The sequence below is a fragment of the Cucurbita maxima genome, unplaced genomic scaffold (genome assembly GCF_002738345.1).
Source record: "Cucurbita maxima cultivar Rimu unplaced genomic scaffold, Cmax_1.0 Cma_Scf00019, whole genome shotgun sequence".
In the NCBI taxonomy this organism is placed as follows: Eukaryota; Viridiplantae; Streptophyta; class Magnoliopsida; order Cucurbitales; family Cucurbitaceae; genus Cucurbita; species Cucurbita maxima.
Genome location: NW_019272035.1, coordinates 3,194,591 through 3,207,082, shown reverse-complemented (window position 1 = coordinate 3,207,082; position 12,492 = coordinate 3,194,591). Strand labels below are relative to the sequence as shown.

Below are 12,492 nucleotides of genomic sequence, written 5' to 3'. Positions count from 1 at the left end.
TCAAACCAGTATCGAAATTTTATTTTAGGGGCCTACAATAATTTTTTATATCATACATATAAAGCATTCTTATCTAAAATTACCCTTCAATAGTTCTAAACATGATTATTCTAACCACCTAACACAAGAAATGTTGACATGTTTGAACGTCTTAGCTATATCCCTACAAATATTACTTGTCTAAAGTTATATTACTTGTCTAAAGTTTGAATGACTACTTACAAGAATGAAGGAAAAACTCTGAGACCAAATGATAAAGAATCTAATCCAAGAAAAAGTTCTAATATCAAATGATAAATAAACCCAAGGAAAAGTTTTGGTACTAAAATATAACGAAGCAAGTTTAATCCACTCTTTATCCATTCTTAATTATGCTATTCAAATCAACTCAATCGTGATTTGTAACAATTTAAAACTTGCATAATTTGGACAATAAATTGGATTAAAACTTTAGGTTTGGTTAATAATAAAAATACTCTATTTAACTTTTGGCCTTGAGCTTACCCAAACTAATAAACTACCATTCTTACCGTGGCCGTGAGAGCTTGAAGGCCCAAAATTAGTGGATGGTTTTTTTTGTGTTCCCTTCAATTTAGGTGTTACTTTTAATTTGCTTTTCTCCCTGCCAACTGCTATAGGTTCCTCATTGTGGCAAGGAGAGGCTAAACTGATTAAGAAAAAAATGTGAACAACATGGCCATTACAAGCCGCAACAGGAGTTATTTTAACTGGAATCCTTGGAGAAATAGGAAGTAGCTCATATGAAGGTCTCGGTGGACTTGTTGATGCTCAAGAGATTATCCATTCAGCATTGCATAACTTGAAGGATATAGGACCTGTACGAATTCAAATAGAACTGTGAAAAGCATAAAAACCAGGGGGAAAGTCATTGAGAACAGATATCAACATTTCCTCATCATCACCTACAGCACTAATATTAGCAAGCCAGTCTCTTAATTCTTTAGGAAGAGGTGGTAGCCAAGCAAAGAAGGTACCTGGAACAAAAGGGTGGGGTTAATCATAAACACAGAATTGCAGGATCTCGAGCAACCCAATCGATCTGGAACGATATAGATTCCATCGACGAACCCAACAAGTCTGTGATCTGTAGGCATATGTCACGTAGGCTCTGATATCATATAACAACGTAATGGCAGAGTATTCTCTAAGGATTCTTGATGATTTACAAAGCTAAAGGAAGCTCACTTCAATAGATGAGCCGTGGGAAATAACAAAAAGGAACTACTCTGCCAACTTACATAACACAAAAACTTACAATAGCTTATAACCAAAAGATCTAACCGAGCTTACTAATTTACAGCAATGCTAACATAATTTAATACAAGGCAGAAACAAGTTACTCATTGATTTACAGTCATAATGATTCTGCAGGCAAGCAACTACTACATATAGTTATTGGCTTCGCAGCAATGCAACGAACTCAAACCAATCAAATATAAATATTAGATGGATTGGTATTCCGTTCGAGGATTGCACAATTTTACAGACCAAATTCACCCAACACAACTCAACCAACGAACTTCAAAAACTCTCAACTGTCATAAACTACAAATTTCTTTCTAAACTAAAACCTTTCCTGAAAGATATGTGATTCCAACTACTTCAACATGATAAATCTCATTCTTTTCAGGAATTTGACATGACATACCAATACACTAGATGGAGGAAAGAGACATCGCTGTTGTCGCGTCTTTTATCAGTGTATTTGCTGCAGAATAACCAAATTGAACAAAGAATTATGAATTTTTAGATATTGCAGTCAATGAACCAGGAATTCGGAAGAGGGGATGAGTTATACTAAGACCAAAATATAAGTATCATAAATCCATAGAAAGGACCTCTAGCTGAACAAATTGGATTTGTATAAATCACCCAGGAAATGAAGTTTATGCTTTGTAATCTTATCTAACATGAGTTTTTGGTTAAAGTTCTTACGTTATTAATTTCAGAGAGTATCCACTTCATTTAGTTCCCTTCTTTTGAAGCCAAGGCTGATTTTTTTCCATATCTCGAGTACACGTCAGTTAAGACAGCCTTCTCCTTTATCCTTAGCCTGCGCTAACATAGAAAGCACATTAAGTTAGTTTTTCAAAGCATAATATGTAAAACCATATTATAAACAATCACTTGATGCAGCAAGACCTTTTCGCAGATCCTGGAATAACTAGCGATGATTTATTCTCTCCTTTTTCCTTAGGTTGTTTCTTCTTTGAAACCCTAGTTTTCATATAGATAGGTGGAGCTTCTCTATGAACTTCCTCTCTTCCTTGAGGAGGAATTTCTTCTAGTTCATGGATTTTATCTAGTTCCTTTTCCGATGGTGGAAGAATTTTGGACTCTGTTCTTGATTCGACACCATTATCGTCATCATCTGAGTGTAATTCACTGACATATGCTAAATTGTCTTCAATATCCTCCACCCTTGTTCTTTCGACTTCACCGGCTAAATCCATGTCCATGTCAGCAACCTGCTCTGCTTTTTCTTCAAGAATACTTAGTCGAGAATGATTGGTACTAACCACCGAAATTTCACGAGCCAAATTGGAAGTTTGTTGATTCATTATTTCACATTTTATTTGCTTCTGAACCCTTCCAAACGTAAGATATTGTCCAGAAAATGATTGCAAGAAACTGAAGAACCAATGAATAACATACTTCTTACCAATTTGTTAAGGAATATAGATGCATAAAATGTTGTGCCATGTTTATATGAAACCTAGAAACTATTCAAGTTCATAAACATAAATGCCAAGACATGTAAAGCTGTGATGGTCTCAGAATGTACAAATTTATATATCTCGCACCTGATGATCTCAGAATGCACAATTGTAAATAGGCATCACATTTTTATTTTAGGAAAACTAACTTTTATGAAGAAGATAAAAGAACGAAGTACAAAGAGGCACACAAACGTAGGTCTCCATACCTAGGTGAAGGAACCAATGGTTGAAGTAAAGACAAAAGAAACTGTGATATGAATCAAGGCAAATCATGAAATATAAATTTTAAGAAAGATGTGAAGAAAATGTTGGTTAAATTATCACAAGATGTTGCAATTCATGTCACATTAAAGAAGAATCAAACTTCATTTATTCTTAGATAGACAAATTTTGGGGGAATGTTAATTTAGAGTTATCGTGTTTCTTTAATGTATTTTAAGGCTTTTATTTACTTTAAGATAAAATTTACATAGTGGCTACTTACCGTCATAAAATATGAAAGTTACAACTCTTGAAATAACTCAGGAAAGGTTAAGAGTTTTCATTTTGAGGCTACATAAAGTCATTTATGTTATCTTTGTAGAGAAACTTGGAAAATGTAGTAAAATGAGCGTTTTTGCTTTCCTTTAGCCAATAGCAAAATTTCTTTGCACTTCTATGTAGTTTAGGTTGCATTTTCAGAATCATTCAAGCTTGACATGATCAATCTTGATTGTGGAGTGATTCGAATCTCAAACAAGTGCTCTTACCTTGAGATATTCAATCAACAAGGTAATCAAAATCTTACTTTCCATTGTAGTGATTCCTTATCATTTGGTATCAACTTTCCCTTGGGTTGATTCCTTATCAAATTGACTTCTTAGTCTCTCAGAGCCCAATGAAACCGAAAATCAAAGGAGTTTGTTCCAACTCTGAACAATACAAGAAAAGACTGTAAATTTTTTAGATACAGGTAGAGATCAAACAATCTAAACTCTACCACCATTCTTACTGAAAAGGTGGTGAAATAAGAAAATCTGGAAGGCAAAGAGAGATCGCTTCACATAGGTTAGTAAAGGTGCCTTTAGAAGCTACCATTAGCAATTCCCTTTAGAAGAACCCTTTAATAGTGAAAGAAGAACCAGGCAAAAACCATTCAAGAGTTTTGGCAATAAGAATGTCTTCACAAATTTTATTGCGGCAGTGCTACCTTTCTTGACTAAATAAGTTTGGTATTTTGAAGCTAACTTGCATATGAAAAAGATAAGAGAAATTTTCATTGGTTCTATAGTTTCTTATTATCCAAAAACATACCTGATGGCGTCTCCTTCAGACTTGCAATCAACAAATGCAAAACCCTTGCAGATTGGATCCCTAGTCTTTTTGTTTCCAATGACTGCAGGAGTTATATTGACTATTCCAGGAAACCCTTTGAAAGCCAACATCAGATCTCTGTGAATGTTCCTTTTTTTAGGAAGGTTGATAACGCGTACACGAACTCCAGTATTAGCAATTTCTGGAGCTGAAGAAATGCATGATACTCGAGGTTAGATCAATTTAAGAATTAGAATGACAAAAGTTCATTCATAATTAGCCATTATACAAGTCCTGAGTAGATTTCGTGCAACAGTCTGGCTAAAAATCAGACAGGACGTGATCAGACGATATTCACTTTTTCACAATTATATCAGGGTAATAATAAGACTCTAATACTATGACTTGTGGCAAATTTATTTTTTGGAAAATTCAATTTTGACACATGAACTTTTCAATGCATACCAATTTACCCTAAACTTTCAATTTCATAAAATTGCACCTAAAACTTGGAGGCTCAGCATATTCTACTCGATACGGGCCTCCAATGAAAACGACAATAGAACTGTTTTTCTTTTCTTTTTTGATATGTGAATTTTGGTAGAGCTACAATGGTTGATTTTGTGCATTAATGAGAATAAGTTACGTTCAAAACATGATTCTAACTGAAATTAGATAGCTCTTGGAGATTTTACATTACTATTTATTGGTTTCTTTGATGATACATCTTGATCTACAGCAGCAAATTGGAGTGACACACGGACCATCTACGCTTGGATAAAGACTTATCAATGCATAATTTTTTATGCCAATGCGAAAAAACGTGTTCTACCCAGCCCAGACCAAATCATTCTGGCAAGAGGTGGTAGAAAGCCCTTCTAAGCTATACATTGAATTGATCAACCCCAAGATTTTCAAAGAACTAAAAACAGTTCCTTGGTTTAACAAGGTTAAAGTGGACCCGCAACTTAAGAAAAATCGATCGGCTGGAATAAGGAAGCTGATGTGACATAACAACTAAAGTGACCATGATTGATCCCTCATTTTAGCTTAGCTTAACTTTCATAAACCATATATGACAGAATGCAAGAAGTCAAGGATAGGCATCGTGGCAAATATTATGCAAGAAATTGGCTTCTGCACATTCACTAATAGAGCAAAACAACTTTTTGGGGATAATTGTATCTCAATTGGAGAAAAGTGCAATGCACATAGCTCAAAGCATTTTGGCTAGCTAGAGAAACTTCGACCTGTAAAGGGCAGACTGTCATCCAACTACCACACCAAGAATACCCTGCCAGCCCCATCATGGTGCCTTAATATTTTTCAATGCTTGTAGGCTGGCTTTTTATTGATAAGATTGGGACAACTGTATGCTTTTTTATGGGTGACTAAGAACTAGAGAATATGTAGAGAATATGTATAGAATATGTAGTGAAACAGCTCAAAGATACCATGCCAAACGGCCCAAGAAAAATCACAACTCTAAAGAATATGGTCAAGGTCCTCAGCTGCCTTCCTACAATGAATATGACAATGCAGCTCGACACAACCAAAAGAGCACCTCTAGCTGAGAGCCTATCTAAGGTGTTAACTCTTATGTGTACAACCTGCCACACAACTAACATAACCTTCTTGGAAATCTTCACCTTTCAAATCGAGGAAAAATCAAAACTGCTAGTAGGGGAAAGATGGGACAAGCAATGGAAGATAGAGCTACAAGAAAAGACTTTCGAAGGACAAGGAATGCAAAGGCGAATATCTCACCTATCAGACTTAAACCAAAAATATCCCTATTGGTCAACCGACGACATAAATCCGAGGAAGGAGAAGGTTGAGACTTCAATATGGAAAATATCGACAAAACTGAAAGATTCTTCGAAGAGGACAACTAAAATAAGCGGGAAAATAAAGAGCAGATTGTCACTCAGAACCAACTGAATAAGGGTAAGTCTCCCACCTTTTGGGAAAAGACTCCTGTCTAATATGAAGTTGTCCACCCATAACTGATTATGAAATTCACCAATGTCACATCTTTATCACTCTCCTGAGCTGAGTTTTGTCACCAATTCTCTTGTCCAATAATAGAAGGCATATCCCATTAATGAGAAGGATAAGCACACTATAATCCTTTGTGACACCTATTCACTGGCATCAAATTCTTCATTAGTCAATCTTGGAGGCAAAATTATTCAAAGAAGCTGAAACAATGTAGTTGGTAATTTTATATCGTTCGATGTAGGAGAGAAACCTAAAATTATATAGAGATTAGAGGAAGCAAACTAATCTAGCAGCCAAATGATATAGTTTTCGCTCGTGGAGGTATTGGTTACACACACACGGATTAGTATCTCGAAACAAAGCACTGCCTATTACCTACAGGACATGAGAATAAAGAGTTACAAAATTGAGGGAGAATGAGACTGACCTTCTTTATCTACGACATTTCTACTAGAGTTGGGGTTGGAAGGAGGCTGACTCTTGAGCTTATTGATATTTGCAGCCTGAGCTTTCCTACTCTGCTCGATTTCTTGTAGCAATTTCTCTTCAATCGAAGTGTCATACTCCTTCCCCTCTCCAAATCCACGAGGCCTCGCCGCAAGCCACTCTCTCATGTTCGCTAACGGCAAAAGCATCTCATCTCCGTCCAAGTCCTCGTCCCCGTCGAACTCAATGTCGGAATCACTCTGGTTAGTTAGGGAAACGCCGCCTTTTCCACGCTTTTTCAGTGAAAAAACAGGAAAATACATTGGTCTTGGGCCATGAACAAGAGATAAACTGAAATGGAGTGAGCGGAATTTTGTGGAATTTGGATTACAAGGTTGGAGATTGTAATAAGGCGTTGGGAGAAGAAGGGAGTTGTTACGGCGACTGTGTGGCGCGGACGGCCAAGTCGTGATGAAACGGCAGTGAAGGGGCGGCGAATCGAGCATCTCTGCTCTGATAAACGATGATTCCACTGAAGAAGAAGATAGAGGCCGTTTTGCAAGGCAGTTCATCACATTATCCAATTTTCTGTAGATATATCTTATACGTCAGTGAAGGTCTCTGGTTCGAATCCAGCAACGCCATGATTTATTTTCTTTTTCTGAATTTTTAATTTTTCTTACGAAAAGAATTTCACCACACTTGATTGTTTGATATAAAAATAAAAATAAAATTCTTGGGAACATTCTTATTTTTATATTAATTTTTTTTTCTCAATATTTTTATGGTACTAGTAGAAAATTAGGTAATTTGTGTACAATCATGCTCAAAAGAAAGCAGGTTGGGATCCCATGTGTCTGTTAGTTAGAAGGCAACACACAATTGGCGCGCATGAGGCCTGAGACAAGTGTCATATACGATCGAAGAAAACAGTGTATCATCCCACACACCCAGAAGAGTGTGCATGAAAGTCAAGATATGGCATATGCAAAAAGAGTGTACAGAAAAGCTAAGCTAAGGCATACACAAGATTAGAGGCAACAATAATAATAAGAGTGTCAGAAACAAGCTCGAAGGAAGTCGAGTAGGGTCTGAGCCATAACCTCAAAAGTCAGAGTTTCGGCATGAGTTTGGACATGCGGCTCTGGAGTTAAGTTCATATATGTGAAGATGATAGTTTTCTAAACTTTGTGATTAGATACATAACAGACACTCCAAAAGATCATATGACTGAATGTACTATAAGAGGAGACATTATGTTAGCTTTCCACCACCTTTAGGCCCTATGACTCAAGTGAGCTACCCTCTAGCACATGTGTGTCATAGTGTAAGTGAGTGTCTTGGGCGTCTTCCTTTGCAAGATAGTATCATATTATCCAACATTCTGTAGATTTTAGTTTTTACCATATTTTCTTATCTTATTTTTATTTATTATGGCTTTTGTCTTTTTTAGTCTCGATCAAAGTTTTGAAGTCCCAAAATCGGGTCGTGACCGCTCTTGAAGTTTTTCTAATTATTATTTTGTTCTACCTCAACTCGAATATTTTGCCTCTAAGACGCTCATTAAATCCGTGAAGTTCAAACTTAAAAGAAAAAATTTGAAAAACTAATCTTTGTTGAGACTAGAGTGTTACAATCGTAGTTGAGAAAAAAAATGCGTTATACCTTTTTAATGCATGTTCGGAGCAATTATATCCTTGATTTATTATTTTTTAATTTATTTTAACTTAATTTAATTTATTATTATTATTATTATTATTTCCTAAGATAGAAAATTAAGAAAAATATTCCATAATTTATTTAGGAGGTAGGTTTGGATTTTTGACCTTTCATCTTCAATTAATTAATTTTATTTAATTAATGTTGACATTATAAGTAAATTAAATACTGACACATGGAGGTTGGAAGACTAATACTTGTGGTGTTTTGTTTGCTTTGAAATTTTGAAAATTAAAATGAAACATCATGACATATTACCGTTAACAGTAATTATTAAAAAAAAAAATTATTATAAAATAAATATTTTCAAAATACTGCCATCTATATGTATTATTATTATTATTTAAATAAAGTTGTTATTAATGAGTACGAACACCGTTACGATATCTATATATTTTGCTGTGATATTATGTAGACTCCTATTCTTTGGTGGTTTTGATAAAAAAATAAAATTTTGCAACCATACTCTTGTATGGTGGATGAACAGTATGTAGAAAAATACTATATATCCAAAGAAAGTAGAGTTTAAGATCATGAAGTAGAGTACAGGTGGCAGTAGAATCTATGGAGACTTCACCTACCATTATACCTGCGGGTGAGGTTATCAAAGCCCCTTACATTACAGAGCTCAACACTGGTCCATTGAATCAAATTTTGTTTTTAATTTTTGCAAGAAACGATTAATTTTTCCCTTTAAATTATTTATATATAAAAATAAAAAGTGTATTACGGACAACGACTCTGAATAAAGAGAGGTCTTTTTCGTTCGAGTCTCCAAGCTCCTACGGTTCTGTCCCCAACGGAATGTAAATTTTCCCGTTACAATTTGTATATATACACCTCAATTCCCTTCTTCAATCCCCATCCAAATCCATCTCCATCTCATCGTCTTCCTCGCTACTCATACCCACGGTTTTTTACCTTTTTTTCTGGTTCACTTGAAGTCTCCGGCGGTGTTTCCGGCGGTCTTTCGGAATCCGATGAGGATGACAGTGGCTGGAAGAGGATGAAGGATACTCAGTTCCTATCATGTCGATCTCTTCTTCCGAAGACTGCTTTATTGACTCTCATTTACTCTGTGACGAGGACTCCTCCGATATTTTGTCCGGAGAGTCGCCAGAGTACTCCTCGGACCTTGAATCGCCTGCCAGTAGTGAGGATTCTATTGCCAGTTTCATAGAGGACGAGAGGCACTTCGTTCCTGGGATTGATTACTTGTCGCGCTTTCACTCTCAATCGCTCGATTCCTCCGCAAGAGCTGACTCTGTTGCATGGATTCTCAAGGTATTCGATTCGTTTTATTCTCTCTTCGCTGATCGGATTTTGTAATTTCATTCGTTTTTCTGCTATTACGCCTCGGAAAATCGTCGGCGATGTTCGAGGCTTGGATCTAGGTTAATTTTCTTTGAGCAGAACCTAACGCTTGAAGGTAATCGAGGGATTCGGATTCGGATTCCACTTCCGATTCCATGGAGGCTTTTGATTCTCTCTAATCCACAATCAATAATTAACCCTCTCTGTTGTGAAATACTGTATTTAATTTCTTGAAATCGTAATGAATTTGTGTTGTTTGTTGTTCCAGGTTCAAGCATATTACGGTTTTCAACCACTCACTGCATACCTTTCCGTCAATTACTTGGATCGATTCCTTTATTCTCGCCGCTTGCCGGTAAAAGTCACTTTCGCTTTATTGAAAATCAGTGTCAAATCTCATCATGATTATGTTCTTCAGTAAAGTTCGGTATTATCCTGAGTAGTCATCTCTTCGATCATAACGAGTAATTTTCTTTTATCTGCACTGGTCTGAATGTGATTCTTGAGAAATCTGTTCGTAATTCGTTAATCAACAATCCAGATTTAACATATACGAATTGTTTGACATTGATTTGTGGCTGTGTTTAATTGAAACGCTGTTTCCAGGAAACAAATGGGTGGCCATTGCAGCTTCTATCAGTGGCTTGTTTGTCACTTGCAGCTAAAATGGAGGAACCACTTGTTCCTTCGTTCCTGGATCTCCAGGTAACTCTTGTTTACATTTTCACCGCTGTGGTGTCTGAGAAATCCTTCCAATCCTGATTTTGGAAGAAAATTAAAATGGATTATGATTGATGATCATAGATCGAAGGAGCAAAATATATATTTGAACCTAGAACAATACGTAGGATGGAGCTTCTTGTACTTGCAACATTGGATTGGCGGCTCCGATCCGTAACCCCCTTCAGCTTCATCGGATTCTTCGCCTACAAAGTCGATCCCACCGGAACATTTTCCAGTTTTCTCATCTCACGCTCCACAGAAATCATTCTCTCCAATATTCGAGGTGGTAATTAATCAATCAACTCCCATTATTAGCTTAGCTGGGATTAGGAATGGGCGCATTTAATTTAGAGTACTCTAACAAGGGTAATTATTATTATCACAGACGCTAGCTTTCTTGAGTACTGGCCTTCCTGCATTGCTGCCGCAGCCTTACTTTGTGCGGCAAATGAAATACCCAATTTGACCCTTCTCAATCCTGAACATGCAGAGTCTTGGTGCAATGGACTCAGTAAAGTGAGCATGCTCCATTGTCAAATACACCATTTCAAACCATACCATGTTAATTTACCTAAACGTTCTTGTTTCTTATAGGATAAAATTGTTGGGTGTTATCGACTAATGCAGCCATCAACATCAGAGAGTGGTCGTAGAAAGCCCCCGAAAGTGATACCGCAACTCCGAGTGAGAATCCGAGCTGGGTTGAGGTACAGCAACTCATCGTCATCGTCGTCATCAACAAGGTTAGGTTATAAAAGGAGGAAGTTGAATAATTGCTTGTGGGTAGAAGAAGATGACAAAGAAAATTCCAAGTTTAGAGCAGAGGAATAAATTTAAAAAGAAAGAAAAAGATTTTGATGGGTTTTTGTGGTGGTGGTGGTGGTGGTGGTCCAAACTTTATCTTCAAAACAAAAAAAATATATATATAATTTGATTGTATTATCTATATATAATTAATAATATAAGTGAAATATATGTTTTTTTTTTTTTTTTTAATTGGGTAAAATAAAAATAAAGGAAGGAATTTGTTGGTGGGGACAAGTGGGCAGTGGCATCTGCAGATTCCCAAGGAAGCAGCAAGGAGTTTTGGTTATTGTTGGTTGTAGATATTATTTTTGTGTGAGGAAAAAAAAAAAAAAGAAAGGGAAAAATAGAAGTGGTGGGGGGTTGAATTCAGAGGCAGCATTTATTAGTGATTTGAAAGAATATAGAGACTACGGGCCCCACCGGAGAGGGAAGAAAAAAGAAATATATAATTTAAATGTTGAGTTAAAAATGAAATGAGTTGGCACGTGCGAATGAGGCGTGTGTGTTTTATTAAGTTGTTTTTGTAATTTTGGTGTTTCAATGTTGTATTAAATATATATAGTATGGAATTTGTTAATTCGTAGGTTGGGTGGTGTCATGACACGTAGGATAATTTAGATTTTGTTTAAATAAATAAATAAATAAAGAAAGAAAGAAATTGCATGCGTGTTGGCAGTTGTCACTGAATAAACAAATATGAGAAAATAATTATGTGGAGATTTCACTTTTCCAACTCTGCGATGCGTTGCACGTGATCCATACCTGATACTTTTGTTCTCTTCTACTTAAAAATAAAAATACCGTACATATTAATTAATTAATTAAATTTTACATATAAAACAAACACAAAATTTTATCTCATACATATTAATTATCTTTTACCTCAAAATGAAATCGTGCTATCTTTTGGTTTTTCATTATTTTGAAATGAATATTGTTAAGAAAAATAAAGAATTAAGATAAAAAAAAAGGAAAATGAAATTGCGAGTGAGGAAGGGGCAAAGGCTTAATTTTAGGTCCCCACCAACCAACTCCCACCGTCTTCTTTTAATCTATTTATAGGCAGGCCGATACTGTGCCCCCTCTTCCCCTAATTCAATTCTTCCAATTATTCTTATTATTCTTATTATTGTTTTATAATTTTATTTTAATATATTCTCACTAAAATCATTCTTTATCACTAAATCTAATTTTGATTTTGTTCATTGTTTAATATTTATCCTTGTCCGATTTTCAATGCCTTACTTTTCTCTTTTATTAGTTAAACAAATTGAGCGTTGGTACACCAAAGGAATAGGGACAGAAATATGGCTAAATTAATAAATGTCCATCACAATTATTATTTTTTTTTATTTTTTTTATTTTTAGAAATACTCACATTTTTTATTAACACCAATGGAGGAGAGATTACATTTTTTTTTTTTTTTTTTTTTTTTTTTTTTTTTTTTTTTTTTTTTTTTTTTTTTTT

At 35.4% G+C, this 12,492-nt stretch overlaps 2 protein-coding genes across 4 annotated transcripts; one reads left to right on the top strand and one right to left on the bottom strand.

Annotated features, from left to right (window-relative positions):
* Positions 1-1,335: 1,335 nt before the first annotated feature.
* LOC111493728 lies at positions 1,336-7,043 on the bottom strand. Of its 2 annotated transcripts, none has more exons than XM_023143551.1 (5): positions 6,463-7,043; positions 4,035-4,242; positions 2,164-2,652; positions 1,957-2,074; positions 1,336-1,745 (listed from the first exon to the last, which is right to left on the bottom strand). In XM_023143551.1, exons 1-4 carry the CDS (start codon positions 7,031-7,033, stop codon positions 1,987-1,989), a joined length of 1,356 nt encoding a protein of 451 aa, XP_022999319.1. In that variant the 5' UTR covers positions 7,034-7,043; the 3' UTR covers positions 1,336-1,745; positions 1,957-1,986. The 2 variants fall into 2 exon arrangements, with proteins under 2 accessions (XP_022999319.1, XP_022999318.1); XM_023143550.1 differs by having other exon boundaries at positions 1,336-1,729.
* Positions 7,044-8,916: 1,873 nt separating this feature from the next.
* Positions 8,917-11,126, top strand: LOC111493729 (cyclin-D1-1-like). 2 transcript variants are annotated; one of them, XM_023143552.1, is made up of 6 exons: positions 8,917-9,464; positions 9,763-9,849; positions 10,101-10,199; positions 10,299-10,503; positions 10,603-10,733; positions 10,812-11,126. In XM_023143552.1, exons 1-6 carry the CDS (start codon positions 9,210-9,212, stop codon positions 11,046-11,048), a joined length of 1,014 nt encoding a protein of 337 aa, XP_022999320.1. In that variant the 5' UTR covers positions 8,917-9,209; the 3' UTR covers positions 11,049-11,126. The 2 variants fall into 2 exon arrangements, with proteins under 2 accessions (XP_022999320.1, XP_022999321.1); XM_023143553.1 differs by having other exon boundaries at positions 8,919-9,464; positions 10,299-10,500.
* The last annotated feature ends 1,366 nt before the right edge of the window (positions 11,127-12,492 follow it).

Coding starts and splice junctions, on each gene's coding strand:
- LOC111493728 (XM_023143551.1), bottom strand. CDS start 7,033: ATGAACTGCCTTGCAAAACGGCCTCTATCTTCTTCTTCAGTGGAATCA. Junction 2,653..4,034: donor TCTGAAGGAGACGCCATCAG/GTATGTTTTTGG, acceptor TTGGTTCTTCAG/TTTCTTGCAATCATTTTCTG. Junction 2,075..2,163: donor ATTCCAGGATCTGCGAAAAG/GTCTTGCTGCAT, acceptor ATGTTAGCGCAG/GCTAAGGATAAAGGAGAAGG.
- LOC111493729 (XM_023143552.1), top strand. CDS start 9,210: ATGTCGATCTCTTCTTCCGAAGACTGCTTTATTGACTCTCATTTACTC. Junction 9,465..9,762: donor CTGTTGCATGGATTCTCAAG/GTATTCGATTCG, acceptor TTGTTGTTCCAG/GTTCAAGCATATTACGGTTT. Junction 10,200..10,298: donor CTTCGTTCCTGGATCTCCAG/GTAACTCTTGTT, acceptor TGATGATCATAG/ATCGAAGGAGCAAAATATAT.